Source organism: Dermacentor silvarum, chromosome 1 (genome assembly GCF_013339745.2).
Source record: "Dermacentor silvarum isolate Dsil-2018 chromosome 1, BIME_Dsil_1.4, whole genome shotgun sequence".
Lineage (NCBI taxonomy): Eukaryota > Metazoa > Arthropoda > Arachnida > Ixodida > Ixodidae > Dermacentor > Dermacentor silvarum.
In genome coordinates this window covers 218,846,006-218,862,626 of record NC_051154.1, presented here as the reverse complement: position 1 = coordinate 218,862,626, position 16,621 = coordinate 218,846,006, and the positions used below count along the sequence as shown (strand labels likewise).

At 46.7% G+C, this 16,621-nt stretch overlaps 1 protein-coding gene across 3 annotated transcripts in view; it reads right to left on the bottom strand.

The window, feature by feature from the left end:
• Positions 1-739: 739 nt before the first annotated feature.
• Positions 740-16,621, bottom strand: part of LOC119437150 (cholesterol 7-desaturase nvd-like) — a 52,781-nt gene continuing 36,899 nt past the window's right edge. The window contains exons 5-7 of one of the 3 annotated variants that reach the window (XM_049659981.1): positions 12,833-13,254; positions 10,109-10,282; positions 740-1,591 (exon numbers count right to left, since the gene is read on the bottom strand). In XM_049659981.1, coding sequence (XP_049515938.1) covers positions 1,427-1,591; positions 10,109-10,282; positions 12,833-13,254 — 761 coding nt within the window. In that variant the 3' untranslated portion in view covers positions 740-1,426. The remainder of the gene's footprint in view (positions 1,592-10,108; positions 10,283-12,832; positions 13,255-16,621) is intronic. The other 2 variants (XM_049659980.1, XM_049659982.1) reach the window with 2 other exon arrangements.

The following is a 16,621-nucleotide window of genomic DNA, read 5'->3' as shown; positions in this document are numbered from 1 at the left end:
TTTGCGTATTCTGCAAATGGCTGTAAGCATCAATTAGTTTTACTTCAAATTACCGCCACTCGAAATTAACCGGTGAAGAACGGTCTAATTTTGAGAAGCAGTTAAAGGAATAAATCGTGCTGGTTGAATCTAAACTGCATTATCAGGTCCTCGTGTTACTGCCGAGCGTTTCTGTGAAGAAATGAAAAATTAGATATTATACCATGAGCTACTCGTCATAAGCAAACACGTTTGGGTTAACATCAAGGTAAATGTAGCAGTCATGTGTAGCACACATGGTTAATTGCTCGTTGCACCACTGCAGATATGGTACCCTAACTGGATTCTTATGTTTATGCGTCTATGCTTTTATTAATCACGTGCTATTTTTGCTTCTTTAATTAGTCTCGCAAATCCATATCCGTGCATGAAAAACACGCAATGGGCTGGGCTGAGCTCCTTCCTCTGGCACTGCAGCGTTGCCCTTGAGAAATACATTGTCGTCTAGGAAATAAGCTCTTTGAATGAGTTTGTGCGAATGAAGACGTCATAAAAATGTATATAAGATGACCGTCATAAGTATACAAGCACAGGAAACGACATCGAACAAACGGAAACACTGCAGAAAGCGCCCGAACGGCAGCAGACGACAGGCGCCAGTCCGTGCCCTGACGTCACTCGAGCGGCGCTCGCAGCGCCCCTGTAGGTCGTTCTCGGGGCTAATACTCGCGGATCTGGCAAAACGTCACAGAGAGCCTGAGGGGCCACCAAAGGCATCATTTTGATGACGGTGTCGCGAGGTGCTGCAGTTTGAGATCAGCCGCTCACGCTGAGTTGAAAATCATGGTATAAGATATTTTCAAGCTAATGTTCGCCATTATACTCAGTGAGAGGTACCTATATGCAGGAGAATCGAACAACACAAACATCTTGAGTTTGAAATTTGGTGTTAGTGGTCCTTTAACTTTCTTGCTTTGTAACTGTGTTTCTTTTATTTCTCTTGCATTTATCCAAATCAACACTTACACAGTTAAAAACACCTTCTAGAGACTGCATGGTACTTTTAAGGTTGCGTTGTATCATGATCTAGCCTATCAGAATTGCTTTCTTCGCATATAGTTTCTTTTCACAATTTATTGCATGTTTGATTTGTTTTTTCGTAATTTAGGGCAATCCACTCATATGTGCCTAATAAAACGCCTTTTCTAGAGTATACGGTGCCGTTCAGGTTAGCTCCTGTCGCAGTTTTAAAAAGAAGTGCTTGTAGATGCTATAGTTCATAAACATGCATCAGCGACACCATGCCGCACTCGAAGTGGCCGCGACACAAGAAGGCGACAGTAGCTCACGCATGCACAACTGGGTTAAACTGTGAACTAAATTCAACGCCGCTGATGAACGCCGCAATGCCAAGTGCTTCTCAACGGTGTTCAAGCCACGTCCGCGGTCACCATTCCAGGGTCAGGTCGCGTATTTCTTGCCATGTGGGACTGCTGGCGCTGTAGAATTGAGAGTACCACTTGCGAAAACTGGCGACGGACTGTTCCTCCTTGACAAGCATGGGCTTCTTCAAAAACGCTTTGGAGTTCCACACGATCCCGTCTCGATCTACCTGCAAGGTTAGAAAGGCCACTTAGGTGTGTTGTGTCTATGAAAAGCGCTTATCTTAAATAAATGGCATAGGTGCTTATTATGATGTGAAAGCTTCAAATGGCTCATTGAGCGAAAAAGCCGGCGTCTGAAGCAGCGAAACGGCACCTAAATTCCCATTGGCTGCGACGCCATGGCACGAGCGCGCCTCGATGGAGCAGAGCGGGCGACAGGAAACACCTGCTGCCTCAGTAGCGCGCCAGGTGTTGCATAGGGGGAGGGGGCATCACCGTGGGCCCGTCATCCTTCCTCTCGCTCTCGGAAGCCTGTGGTATCCTCGCGTTTTTGTCCGCGCAAGCTCTCACCTGGGTTTTAAGTGCGTAAGGCAAAATCAAAACACGCCAAACGGCTCAACGCGCTCGCTTGCCCACAAGGCGTTCATAACTCGAAGGACCGCACAGCGGAGTTCAATTGGACATTAATGCTTTCGGATTCACAAGTCATAAGAAGTACTTCATGTGTCCTCGGATAATAATAATAATAATAATAATAATAATAATAATAATAATAATAATAATAATATATATATATATATTATTATTATTATTATTATTATTATTATTATTATTATTATTATTATTATTATTATTATTATTATTATTATTATTATTATATAGATGTACAAGTTCTCACATTTCTCTTGTGCATCCCGATAAGTTTCATCCATCACTAAAGATAGCTGCCCGTGCGTACCATCCCCGAGGCAGAAGGAGGACGCAAAGGCAGCCTCGCTTTGCTTTCCTTCCGTTTTGGTTTAAACGTGGTGAATACTTTTATTTAAACGACTTCTCCACCATCGAATCCTCACTCGTTAACGACAAAGCTGATGCTGCTGACCAAGCAGATCATTTCACGAAAGAAGAAGAAAACTTTATTATATGACGAATCTATAGTCCGATACAAGTCAAGAGAAATGTGGCTTTTCCCGGTCAAAGGACCCCCCTTCAGCCAATGGTGTCGCTGTGTCAACGTGACGTCGCGGCCGACGTCATGTTTCTATAGCGCCGCGGTCGCGAAAAGAAAAAAAGAGCGTGTTTCTCCGCGCTTGCGGACTTTTATCAAAATGGCCTCCTCCACTGTTCGCGTCTACCCACCGGCGTCGGTGTGGTCAGTGAGACCGTGCTCTCTCAAGCTGACTTACCGTTCAGTTATATCCCAAGGTGAATTCCGTGAAAACCCCTGTTTGTGTGTTGCGTGCAGTGTTTTTAACACGCTCGGTAACGGCGATCTCTCTGGCGTTTCGTCTACTGCGTCGGCGCTCGGTGCTGTCGCGAAACAGCCGCCGCTGCAGTTTACTGGAATTCAACTGACTACTCCATTTGAGAAATAAGCCCTTTGACCTCTTGTATTGTAACGGGCAGATAAAGAATTTGAGCTAAGATTTTATTTTCGCTCACAATAAAGGCGCCCTTCGGAACTACTTGTGCGTGCGGATGCACTCACCGGGTTCCAACGGCGCTACTAGTAGGTGTAAGGCGGTCGACCGCGACGTCACGTTGACGCAGCGACACCATTGGTTGGAAGGGGGTCCTTTGACGAGGAAAAGCCACATTATCTTGACTTGTATCGGAATATAGTCGGATTCGTTTCCTCGTGTGGAGGTGGCGCTCAACAGTGGTGAATTGGCGACGGATGCTAACGTCCCCTGGATGTGGCGGACGTGGCGCACCAGGAGCAGCCACAGACTCTGGCGCAGCTCACCCAGTTGTGAGGGGTGGATGGGTGATGTTGGCGCACCTGATAATATGGGGTGAGGAGAGGGCGCGACGACATTCCCAATACGTGTGCACCACGTTTGGATGCTGCCCGCAGAAACAGATGGGGTGGCCTGGTCTACGCTGAATGTGATGAATGATTGCGTCATTAGGAAGAGTGAGGGTCTGACATTGTCGGATGAGCACGCATATACGCTTGGAAAAATGTATGAGGGAGTCGTAAGGAGCATGCGGGATTCGTGGGCTTCTTTGAGTCTAGCGCGGCGTTTCTTGCGGTAAAGCTCGACAAGCTTTAGGGAAATAGACATCTGGCAATCGATGTGGGAGAGAGAGCGAAACGAAGAGGGAAACGCAGGGAGGTTAACGAAGAACGTGCCCAGTTGGCTATCCTAAACTTGGGGCGGGGAAAGGGGAAGAATAGATAAAACAAAAGAGGAGGAGGAGAAATAAACCTGTATTAGAGAACCAGCACTTTATGATGGCCGGGCCTAACCCTCCCATGAGGGGATGTCGAGGGCTTGCCTCGCCGCCGCCTTACGGGCGTGCTCGGTCGCCCAGGTTTGGTCGTCGAGGGCGGAGCTCCGCAGAGCCTTACGCAACCTCGATGAAAGGGCCGTGGTGTTAATGTGTGTGTACTTTCTGGGCACTCCCACAGCATATGCGGAAGCGTAGCCGGGTGAGTGCCACAGCACCGGCAGTTGAGGTACTGTAAACGTCTTGGAATATATATAAGGTGGAGACGGGCGGGTGAAGAGTACGTGTTTGTTTGTAGCAGACGCAGGGTGGTAGCCTGCGCCCGGCTGAACTTGGAGTGAGGTGGAGGGGATGGTTCGGCGACTGAGGTAAAAGGCCTTAACGAGATCGTTATAAGGTCTCAGATTGTCCCTGGTGTCCAACTCGTCTCCAGTGACTCCGGCGCGGTTGACTAGGCCTCGCACGATGGAGTGGGTGACCTCGTTGAGGTTGGGGAGGTGTGGGTGGACAGGCCCGCATGGGTCAATAACTTTAGAAGTATCTAACAGAAAATATGTACCTATACCGAAGGCCATGCAGTAGCCGTAAGGCACGCACAGTCTAACGCAGTGTCTGAAAGCGCTAGCTGTCACGAGGGAAGAATTCTGGATAGCGGCACATGACACACGCGCCAGAGGTTTCAAAGAGCAACTTTGGCACAAGGGAAGCATGAGTGCGATCATGCCCTGTAAAGTGGTTAGAGCGCTGTGCTGCTGTGCTGGAAGACAGAGGCTATCGGGTATGCATATCTTTCAGACATTATAGGCGAACTTCGCCCACTTTCAGGTATCTAACTGAAAAAACGCGAGGTGTTTTGAGCGCACGCGAGCGCGTCACAGTGTGAGCTACGAGATATAATAACGTCATTTTGACAAATGAAAGAATTAGAAAGACGCACTCGCACGAGGCGTTGTCAGGACATTACAATCATCACAATCTAAGTATTCTATCACACGCTTAAAGAGGTAGAGGTGCTAAAGTAACGCTAAATTTTTGTTCAAGCGTATTACAAGGTCGATCCAAACGGTCGCGAAGCTTCGGTCACCGACATCAGCAAGGGTGGTTATGGGAGCAGCGATTATAGCGCGACTATGTTTGGAGGGAACAAACATTGGGAAAGAAAAAAGCGTTTTTTAATTAAAGCGAGGCACACTTTGATTTATTCAACGAAAATAAAATTGATAATCAACTTTATATACGCATGGCGAAAAAAGAACAACTCTATTTTACTTGATCATTATCAATTAATACCTTTTTTCAGTGCCCAACGTAAGAGCGGCCACCGATAGCGGCGGGCGTTGATGCCGCTATCACTTGCAATGCAATTGAAGTGGACAGAAAGGCGCGCGCGTAAAGTTCCCGCCCCTCTCACATGTTGTGTTGCTTTGCTTGTCCACGTTTGCCTGAATTTGGTGACACGGGTAGTTTCATTGTTTTTTAACCTGTTCAGTCAAAAGTAGTGAGTTGCGACCGCCAGATAGTTGTTTACTTTAGTTGTTTTCGTGGGACAGCGCTGGCCGACGGGCTTGGCGTCCGACGAAAGGACGAGCACTCTACGCCCAAAGCGTTCGTCGGCCTTCAAACAAAGTATGTTCCGTGCAGCGATGCGATTTCGACACCCGTATGGCTGAACTTTGTCCTGTATCGCTTTCCGCGCTGAAAGCTCGAAACCCACACCAAGTCGAATGGCGGGGCATTTGAATACGATATACAGCTCTAATGGCATGCCTTCGAAAACAAATTTCGCGCCTTTCAGAGGAAAATGACATGACTTCTGTTTTTAGCGGATATGATGTCAAATTATTTTTTCTTCCGCCGGAAGTGTTCCCGCCTCACACAGATGGCGCTAAGCCCCATGAACCGCAGATGAACCGCCATGTTTAGAACGTATGGGCTTCTATGGAAGCTTAGCTACCAGGTATATTTACCTTGCGTATTATGCTTTGAAGCAATTTCCCACCGCTATCTATTTCTGCTTGCCGGCTTTGCCCTCCAATGATTGCGCTCGCGCCCCACGGGCGAATGGGCAAGGAGCCAGCGGTCACATGGTTGTTGCAACAGTGCTACGCACTATATGAAAATAGCACCAATCCCGTATCCTCCAGGCGTACGTAACAGAAACATTAGCAAGTGTGTTCAAGGATTATAATGTTCAGATCGCACACGTGCCCACGTGCAAATTAAGAATCCAACTGGTTCGCGTGAAAGACCCCTCAGTGCGTCAGCGTTCCCTCGGAGTGGTATATAAGACAGCGTGCCAAGACTGCGATGCGTCTCTATTGTGGGAAATCAAGAAAATTCAATCACCGTAACGTGCAGCACCAAAATAATGTAGCCATGGGACGCGTGGCCTAGAATGTGCTAGTTCTAGCTGAACATCACCTTAACACAGTCTACAATACTGATTGGTATTCTGCGGCTGTCATCGCCACGAAAAAATCGCAGTGATTCCGCCTTTTTTTGGAGTCTTTATTAATTCAACTCGTACCCCATACGTTTATTCAGACACGTGGAAACTTACCTGCGTATACACTAGATCATTGCGGCAGCTATTACATATAAAAGACACGACCCAACTTCTTTAGCTTTTGTGAATAAGCAACCCATACGGATCTCTAAACGGTCATAAAAAGTGTTATTTTTTTTTAATGCGAATAGGATTCTTAGCCTTGTCAGACCAGTTTTCTTTTCGACTATCTAGCTATCTACTTAGCTATACAAGAACGTAGGCCGATCCCTGAGAAAGTGCAGTCTAAAAATGTGGGCCGATCCCAAAGGTAACGCTCTTTAAAATGTGGGTCGTTCCCGTGGTTCAATGCCATTTAGTATGTCATCATCATCATCATCATCATCATCATCATCATCATCATCATCAGCTTATATTTTATGTCCACTGCAGGACGAAGGCCTCTCCCCTGCGATCTCCAATTAGCCCTGTCTTGCGCTAGCGTATTCCAACTTGCGCCTGCGAAATTTCCTAACTTCATCACCCCATCTGGTTTTCTGCCGACCTCGATTGCGCTTCCCTTCTCTTGGTATCCATTCTGTAACCCTAATGGTGCACCGGTTATTCATTCTACGCATTACATGGCCTGCCCAGCTCCACTTCTTCCGCTTAATGTCCACTAGAATATCGGCTATCGCCGTTTGCTGTCTGATCCACACCGCTCTCTTCCTGTCTCTTAACGTTAGTCCTAAGATTTTTCGTTCAATTGCTCTTTGTGCGGTCCTTAACTTGTTCTCGAGATTCTTTATTAACCTCCAAGTTTCTGCCCCATATGTTAGCACCGGTAGAATGCAATCATTGTACACTTTTCTTTTCAACGACAGTGGTAAGCTCCCAGTCAGGATTTGGCAATGCCGGCCGTATGCACTCCAAGTTCCAACCCAATTTTATTCTTCTGTGAATTTCTTTGTCGTGATCAGGGTCCCCTGTGAGTAATTGACCTAGATAAACGTACTCCTTTACACACTCTAGAGGTTAACTGGCGATCCTGAATTCTTGTTTCCTTGCCATGCAGGCAATTAAACATTATCTTTGTCTTCTGCATATTCATCTTCAACCCAATTCTGACACTTTCTCGACTAAGGTCCTCAATCATTTACTGTAATTCGTCTCCATTGTTGCTGAATAGGACATAGTCATCTGCAAACCGAAGGTTGCTGAGATTTTCGCCGTTGATCCTCACTCCTAAGCCTTCCCAGTCTAAGAGCTTGAATACTTCTTCTAAGCATGCAGTGAATAGCATTGGAGAGATTGTGTCTCCTTGCCTGACCCCTTTCTTGATAGGTAACTTTCTACTTTTCTTGTGGAGAACGAAGGTAGCTGTGGAATCCTTGTAGATATTTGCAAAGACATTAACGTATGCCTCTTGTACTCCTTGATTACGCAATGCCTTTATGACTACTGGTATCTCTACTGAATCAAATGCCTTTTGATAATCTATGAAATCCATATAGAGAGGTTGATTGTACTCCGCAGATTTCTCGATTACCTGATTGATGACATGGATATGATCCATCGTAGAATATCCCTTTCTGAAGCCAGTTGGTTGGCTGAAGTCAAGTGTTGCCCTGATTCTATTGGAAATTACCGTGGTGAATATTTTATACAATACTGAAAGCAAGCTAATGGGTATGTAATTCTCCAGTTCTTTAACGTCTCCCTTCTTATGGATTAGTATAATGTTGGCGTTCTTCCAGCTCTCTGGTACACTTGAAGTTGTGAGGCATTGCGTATAAAGGGCCGCAAGCTTTTCAAGCACGATATCTCCTGCATCTGTGATTAAATCTACTGTTATTCCATCTGCTCCAGCAGCTTTTCCCCTGGTCATGTCTTTCAAGGCCCTTATAGCATGTGCCGCTCTTCAACGAGCATCTTTGACGCCAACTTGGGTCACTGCCTGTTTGCCCCTGGGTATGCGTGGCGCCGCCGCCAGAAGGCGCAGCGTGTCCAGAGGCAAGCGCAAGACAGGAATCCGGCTGCAGTACAAATCCCATATATGATGCATCTAGGCTATTGGCATAGTTAGATAGTCAACGTACATGAATTTTGCCTGATATTTTTGTTGGTGGTGGTCTCGGTGGCGAGTGTTTGTTTACCTTCAAGAAAATGTATGCCCCTCACCAGAAGATGTTTCGTCGAACCCTGGGCTATATGTAAAATAAATTGTGGCAACACCCAGCACACGATGAATGTCGACTTTAATTCAGTAAACATTATCAAGCAATCAATGTAGCAGCACACCGTATGAAAGACGCGCGTCGTGTATGAGGCATGTATGCTGCTAGGCTCTTCACTCACGCGTCCCTCTGGACACGTGAGTGAACTTGAGCCTCCGGTGCTGGCCGTAATTAAACTAGCATTATATATATATATATATATATATATATATATATATATATATAATGCGAGTTTAATTACGGCCAGCACCGGAGGCTCAATTTGGTGTCAAAGAGGTTCGTTGAAGAGATGCACATACCCAGCGTGCGCACCCTGTGACTGAAGTTGGTCCGATGCTTGGTTTCCGACCAAGTTCCCTCAGCTCAGCAGCCCAATGTACTACCCAATAGACCCTGGACTACGCAGTGACCCAAGCTGGCCGAAAACGATGAGATACCCAGCCCGGCAGATATACGAATAGCCCCCTAATAGTTCAAGTTCCCAAAATAATGCTTAATCGCATTAAAACTGCGGTGTCATCGTTGCGCCATAGCTCTTGGCATTGACGTCATTGATGTTTTCTTTATTGTTTTCCACCAACCCCTTGATTCTGGGAGCATCCTCTATTTTGAGGCCACGTTTGAGGCTGACCATCACCATTGTCATGCACGCCTCTTTTATGCGTACAGTAATGCTGAGCGCTGTGTAATAAACGTGAAGAAGGGTAACCGAGGGGCCTGATCTCTTTTATTCGCAATCATATTGCTACATTCTGTTATAAGATGATGTAAGACATTCATATGAATCCAACAGACAATAAAAACCAAGGAAGGTATAGGGCAAATTACTTGTTGTCTTTAATTGAAATATTAAAGCGATAAATAAAGGGAAATAAAAGCGTACGAAAAAAAATCAACTTGCCGCAGGTGTGATCTTAATCCACATAGCGTGGCTCTCGACCCTGGAAGTTTTGATGCCTTCAGGTAGCATACGAGGGTTTATTGACCAGTTGCCTGTCCCCAAGTTCACGTACAACGTGACGCCCTAGGGGGCAAGGAAGTTCGACATTTACAGCCATGACCATGAGGAGTGGCGCTGGGTGACACCTATCAGAGTTAGATGTAGTACACACAAATACCCAAGAAAGTGGGCAAGAAAACCGCGCCGTGGCAGCTCAATTGGCAAGAGCATCGCACGCGTAATGCGAAGATGTGGTTTCAGATCCTACCTACGGCAAGTTGTTTTTTCGTCCACTTTCATTTCCCTTTATCATTACTATATTTCAATGAAATACAAGTAATTTACACTAGGCTTTCCCATAATTTTCATTGTGTATTGGATTCATATGATTGTGACCAACAAAAACGGGGTCCCTCGGTTCCCCTTCTCGTTCACAGGCTTCTTTAGGTCACCAGTAATATCGTGGTGCTGATAACGATAGCTTTGAACCTAGAAGACAACATTAGTCTTCAGTTGACCGATGTATTTTTAACAGTGCCAAGCATCCTCCAAAGATAAGAAATTGCAGTTTATGAAGTCTTTGCAGCGTTTACTGCCTTCAGTAGTACTCTTCCCCTATTTCACGTACCATGTTTCGCAGCATAATAATCCAGATCCATCGTACCAGCCAGCTCATTCGTGGCTCAAAGTGCAACTTGTGCAGCATCCTAATGTTGAATGGCCCTTCGGGAATCAGTGACTGGATGAGCGTGACGTTTGTGCGATAGCCGTGAACTCGGATGATGACCAGGGCTGGACCAACCTGCACCAGGTACCGACATAATGTTGCCTTCAAAACACACCTACAAAGAAGCGCTATATGCATCGCGATTGATCGATATGACCTGTTGTAGGACATAGAACACTTTATAGGTGCAGTGAGAGACACAATTTTCGTGGCGCTGAGCAGAAAATTTGTTTATGTCTCCGCTCGTGCAGCCCTGCTTAATTATTCGGCCACCAGATTCTTTAGGCGAGCTTGCAAAGGATAAAAACGGGTAGGCCAGCCACCTCGCGAGCAAGAGGCCGGTAGTTTGTGTCGTGTATCCTGCCAATGAAAGCTCTTATGTTTCTTGATACACAATAAATTTTACTACCAACATAAAGAAAACAAGCAACAGAAAAAGCAGAAACAAATGACCATGCTTGTTACCCGCGAATAATTGAGAGAGCCATCAAGTATAACTGCATAACCTTGGAGCTGAGCCTGTTTTAGCCACAAAAATATGCGTGCCCTGGCTGCTTGGTTAACACGAATGTCGTACATACACTCTTCCGCATACAGGCAGTGTGAAAAACCGTTCTATTTCATTTCAACCTGTCCTCGCGTACGCGTTTTAGATTATGCGGAAAGTATAGTACACAGCGATGCGTTTACAGGGATAGCATCACGTACCCGCGAAAGACAGAGCCCTGTGCTACAGTTAAGGCACACACAAGAGCGCGGGAGAGGTTGTCCCAGAAGTGCGATTGCGCCGTCTACCGCACGTAGCTGGATCGAGACAACTTGCTTCATCGGTGTTGGTCTACACTACTCAGGCGACTCGCTATAAAATTGCCTTTCCCTGATCTCTTCTAACAACGATACCACCTCACGCCACGTAGCTTCAGTAGTCGCGAAGATGCAAAGCGGTGGCGTGCCTTAACCGCCACGGTGGCGTCGCGGTGGCGTCGCATAGCCACGGTGGCGTCGCGGCTATGCCGTTGCATTGCTAAAAACGAGGATGCGGGTTCGATTTCCGGCCGCAGCGGCCACATTTAGATAGGGGCGAAATGCAAGAACGCTCATGTACTAAGATTTAGGTGCACGTTAAACAACCATAGGTGGTCAAAGTTAATCAAAAGTCCTCCACTGCAGTGCCCCTCGTAATCATATTGTGGTTTTGGCATGTAACAACACCAGAATTAATTTTTCTATAACGTGTCTTATCGCTCACGCGGCCTATCGCTCATTACAGCAGCTGTCTTAGCTGCACAGAGCTCAGCGGCCTCAACTAGACGGCGCAAATGACCGCTGCCGCACACTGCTTCAGAGCTCCGCCCAAATGTCCTGGCGGCTACACTTTTTTGGCATTTCAGTGCTCACCGATCGAAACGCGCACATAGAGCGCACGTGTCAACATCAAAGCTATGTGCAATGGATATGAAAACATACTGTGGTTTGTCACAACCATTATTCACACAGATGTCTCTTTATCAGACTTCTATCTGTTACAGAAAAAAGTAACAAATTACAATTACTTCACTGAAAATGTACGTGATGGCAGTGACCATTCATTGGCCCCCTAAAAGTAATTGAGCAACCACTAAAAATTAGTTACGTTACTTTCTTCCCAACTTTTAATAACATTGCCCATATACAGTTAGTAGGATGCGCTAACCTGGCTCTTTTGGTGCGTCCTCTGCAAACCATGACATGTTGTTTATATCATAATAATTGCTTTTATAATGTTTCTGCTATAATTTAGTATTTCCGTTTTTATAAGTCATCTGCTGTATTTTCTTGTGAAGGCATTAGCGGCGACTCTGAAATTTCGCTCGATGATTGCGCTGGTGAGAAGAGTGGTATTGTAACGTCTGAATACTTTGCGCATAAGAATGTGGTTACTGTATGCCTCTATGCTCGCGTCTTGGTGCTCTATTAAGTGCAACACTTCATTATTGCTGGGGATTGAAGAAGGTGCGCTCCCGGCAGAGCCAATGAAAAGCTGGAAAAAAAATAATCGTCTATAGCTATAGGTTCTTTCATAAACCGCAAAAATGGCCATCGCTACCGAGCCATATAGCAGTGCCAGTTCAAATCTTTGGCTAACATATGGTGGAACATAAAGATAAGGAAAAAAATATTGCCCGCCCGAGTTTGCCTCTCCTAACATGCCCATCCGCGAGGCTGCTACGTGGCAGGACCGCGGGCGTTCTACTGTAGTTGCACAAAGCTGTGTCGCCTGTTACAGATTCTATCGCCATTAAATTTACTGGTTGCATGTAATTGGTTACTGAAAAAGTAATTGAATTTCAGTGAGCGTTGCCGAGTAAAAAAGTAATTGATCAATCACGAAACTACCAAAAATCTAATTTATTACAGGTATTTTGTTATGTACTAGTTTGCTCTTTACACATACTGTAGACACGTCCTAAACTTCTTATGCCTCAGGAGAACAGCTGCGTGTTTTATCTGATGGCGACTGCTTGTGAATGCTCGAAAATAGAGTATTCCGGCCAAACTTAAGGCCACCAGTTAAATATAGGATTTTTTATTAAGTTTAGAATCAGCTCCAGCTGTTATTTGATTACGACAGCTATGTTCACGAACCTGGCGGGCTTCAATATTATAGCACAGGTACTTGGACTTCCAGCCAAGGAAAGTGACGTAGGAATCAATGGCCACCGTTGCCTCGTGCTTGAAAGGGCTCCAATTGGTTGCCCACTGGTGCTGAAGTATGCGGCCTTTCCAAGTCTCGCCCATGGTCTTCTTGAAGTGGACGCCATCGACGAGGGCGCTTGCAACGTGTAGCTGGGTGAAGTGTCCCATGTCAGCGCCGTTTTCGGCTATGTCCTGGATGTGGGTGTGGACCCGGTGCTCGAATTGCCCCGAGGCCTCAGACTCAACATTCTCTCCCAATACATCCGCTGGTATCTCCCATGAAGGCTTCTCGCCATCCGCGTGGTACCATATGAACACCATCCCTAGGAGCTCCTTGCACGTCCACGCTTTCGCAGTAACGAACGAAGGAACTGCGTGAAATCACGTAGAGGACGGGATATCACTCAGCAATTTCTCACAGCCGTGCCCACTCACTTGTTCTACTAAATTCAACCAACTCAATAATAAAGAGCATATGTTGCACATGTGTGTGGCGCCGGCGATAAACGATACGATAAACGAGCCACAGTAATAAACAACACGACTGCTTGCAACAGATTGCACACTGATACGCGCGATAATCTTACATGACACGTTGTCGCACGTGAAACCGACATATACCATTCACGTTAATAATGAGTAATAATGAGACACTGGAAAGGGTTCCGGTCACATCTCAGCTGCATGCGGACGAGAGCCAAAATAACACGCAAGCAGGTGAAGGTGCGCCTAACTGGCATGCTCACGTGTCGCACAATAGCACTCGAACAGACAGGGTAACAGAGACTGAAGCGTAAATGTCCAGTGTGGGCTTCGCGGCTGTGCCACTACACAGACCGCTAACCTATTCATCCTGATCATGCAGGTTTTTGTCCGCATAATCGCCCCTTTGCGGACAACTTCACTGCATATTGTTTGTCATGAGGAACACTCTCTGTAACCTTTATTTGTAAACCCACCCCTTATGTAATACCCCCTAACCGGGGTCTTTAAGGTAATAAAGTGAAGTGAAGTGATAGTACACAGACATGAGCGAAGACATTTTTTCAGCGAGTTATTAAAGACCGGGGCGTAGACCTTTTTTTAGAAAACCACATTTGAACGAAAAAGCAGCAGTTGCTGTAACGCTGGTTTGTCGCCTGTCGGCAACTAGAATAGATTAGGTATATAGCTGGGGGATCCGGCGGAGAGGTCGGAAGCATTTGCTTCCTCCTACTATTCTATTTCGCTTATAGATGGGCTAAGGCGCATGAAGTGAGGAAAATGAATTTTAAACATCCTGATTGATATGAAAAAAAAGAAAAATGTCGCAGTTTCGCCCGAAAGGCGAAGCATCGATTGCGATAGCAAATTAGTAGAGCGCTATTCGGAGTAGGGATAGTAGTTTTATCGGCTGCATAAACTTAGACACATTGGCTTACTAACTCAATTAACAATCGTGGTGTCAGCGCGCACAAGCAAACATGAATAGATCACAGTGTTGTCGCAGTTTCACCTGAAAGGCGAAGCATCAATTGCGATAGCAAATTTGTAAAGAGCTATACGGAGTAATGATATTAGCTTTATCAGCTGTATAAACTTGGACATGCAGCAGCACCGGCAACACGCAGAACTGTGTTGTCGACGCCGTCGGCGTTTTGCCCGCGTTCGCTCAAAATGCGTGCGGCGTTGGTGATTGTTGCCGGAGCCTCTGATATAAATAGGCACTTGGTGCCGCAGCTAAACGTCGCCTCCCTTCCCTCCCCCTCCCCCCCCCCCTCCGCCACGGCCTCTCGCGCGTCGGAAGAAGGTGCGTTTGCTCTACATATATGGTGATTCTAAAGGAGGAAAGAGACGCCTACTTCTGCAGCCCTTAAGCGAGCACGGCGCAGAACGCGCGTTTGTTCTCCGCCGTGCGTTCACTCCCCGTGAAAGCGCGCGCCCCTCGCGCCCTTTCCCTCGCACATACAGCGTTCGGCGCGCGGCGACGATTTCATCTCCATTGACGTCATACGGAACCTCACGGCGACGGCGACGGCGACGCCGACGGCAGAAATCTGCTTTTGAGTGTCCATATAATTGCTATCGCAATAAAAAAGAAAGAAATAGTGGAGGGCACAATGAGACAAAGTGTGAGCTCGAAGCAAAAAAGTGTCAGCGTTCAATTGCATGCACAGTGTCCGTACTTTAAGGTTATAGGCCGCATGCGACAAAAATTTTCCGCAGGGCAGATCATGCCCTCCTCGCAATGTCTAAAGAAGGCCGCGAACCGAAAGTCGGAGTTGAAGGTGTACTACTGAATTGCTGAACCGTGTTATCAAAGGCCATTTCTTCACGATGTGCTTTATGTTATGGTTGAACAGAGGAATAATGCACTTCTTGTCAATTAAACCATGCACAAGCTTCGGTCTCAAATGACGCGACATCTATAGAGTGACCGCGCTTGGTGTTACCGGAGTAATTTATTACTTTAAGGTATTCTTTAAAATTCTTTAATACCTTCAAATATTAATTAAAGGACTATGGTATTACTTTGTTGTGCTTCGGTGCCTCTACTTAGTAAACCTTTTGGCTGACGGTGGACTTACATTGGCCTGCCTTTTTATTGGGTGAGCAATTATATGGACACTCGAGGCGTGTTCAGACCGCCGCCGCTGTGCCGTGCTGTCACGGTATTGGTGGCGCACGTGCGGCCCGCCAGTGGAAGGCCTCCATAGACGCGAGAAACGCGTCGTGCGTTTGGTTGCACAGATGACGAAGCCAAGTAGTCGCTCCCGCAGGATCGGCTCAATTGTCTCTGCAGTGGATCCAGGGCCTCGTCCTCCCCCCCCCCCCCCCCCCCCCCCCCTGCTGACGTGAGGGTTGTACGCACGAACGCTCGCGTTCCTGCTGAGGTGCACACTACTTCGTGGCGCATACAGTAGTCTGAGCGCAACAGGTATACTACACTTCAACCAAGCAACGCTGAGTGTTGTACTTCTGCCTCATGTCGCGCATCATTGAGGTGCGACGCGTGCAACGGCTGTGGCGGCGGTCCTCATACCGCCACAGTTGTGAGACGCCTGTAGCTTCTAGTGCACTGTTTCTGCTGCGCACAAGCAGTTGCCTCGCATGATGTGCCCCGTGAACACAGCTGCCAACGTATTCTTAGTATACTGGCCGATTCAGCTCAACGCAAAGCCTTGCTGTCGCTTTCAGTGCTTCGCCCTTCGAATGAAATTGCCAAATTGTTTGCACAAGACTGACTTGGCCACTGCAGGAGAGTTTGCTGTTAAGCTAGTTGGTGCATTGTGCTTGCGCACTTGTTGTTCCTAGCCATTGCAAGAAGCTGTCCCACAGCATTTCCTGCGACCACGGTTGAGGTCGAAACGGGTTCGTTATGTCCATCCTTTTTGTTGCGCCGTCAGCGTTATTGTGTCGTTACTGTACAGCCACCTCTTGATTCACAGGTTCACTCTCGCTATACGGCAAAGAAAAACTCATTTTTGTCCGACCAGTTGGCGTCTCATAGGATGGACACTCGAAGCAATTCCGCACGACGAACGTCACTTCTAGAATTTCTAGAACCAAACGATTCTGCGATTCGCCAATGAGCGATCTATATTCGCATGGCGACTGATTATATTTCTTGACCATCGCGGTCGTTGCGTCGCGCGATAAATTGATGAAATGTTCATTGTGACGGCAGCAACAATGAACACACACTGGGCAACACACACACTGGGTGTTTTTTCTTTGTTTGTTTCTATAGACTATACA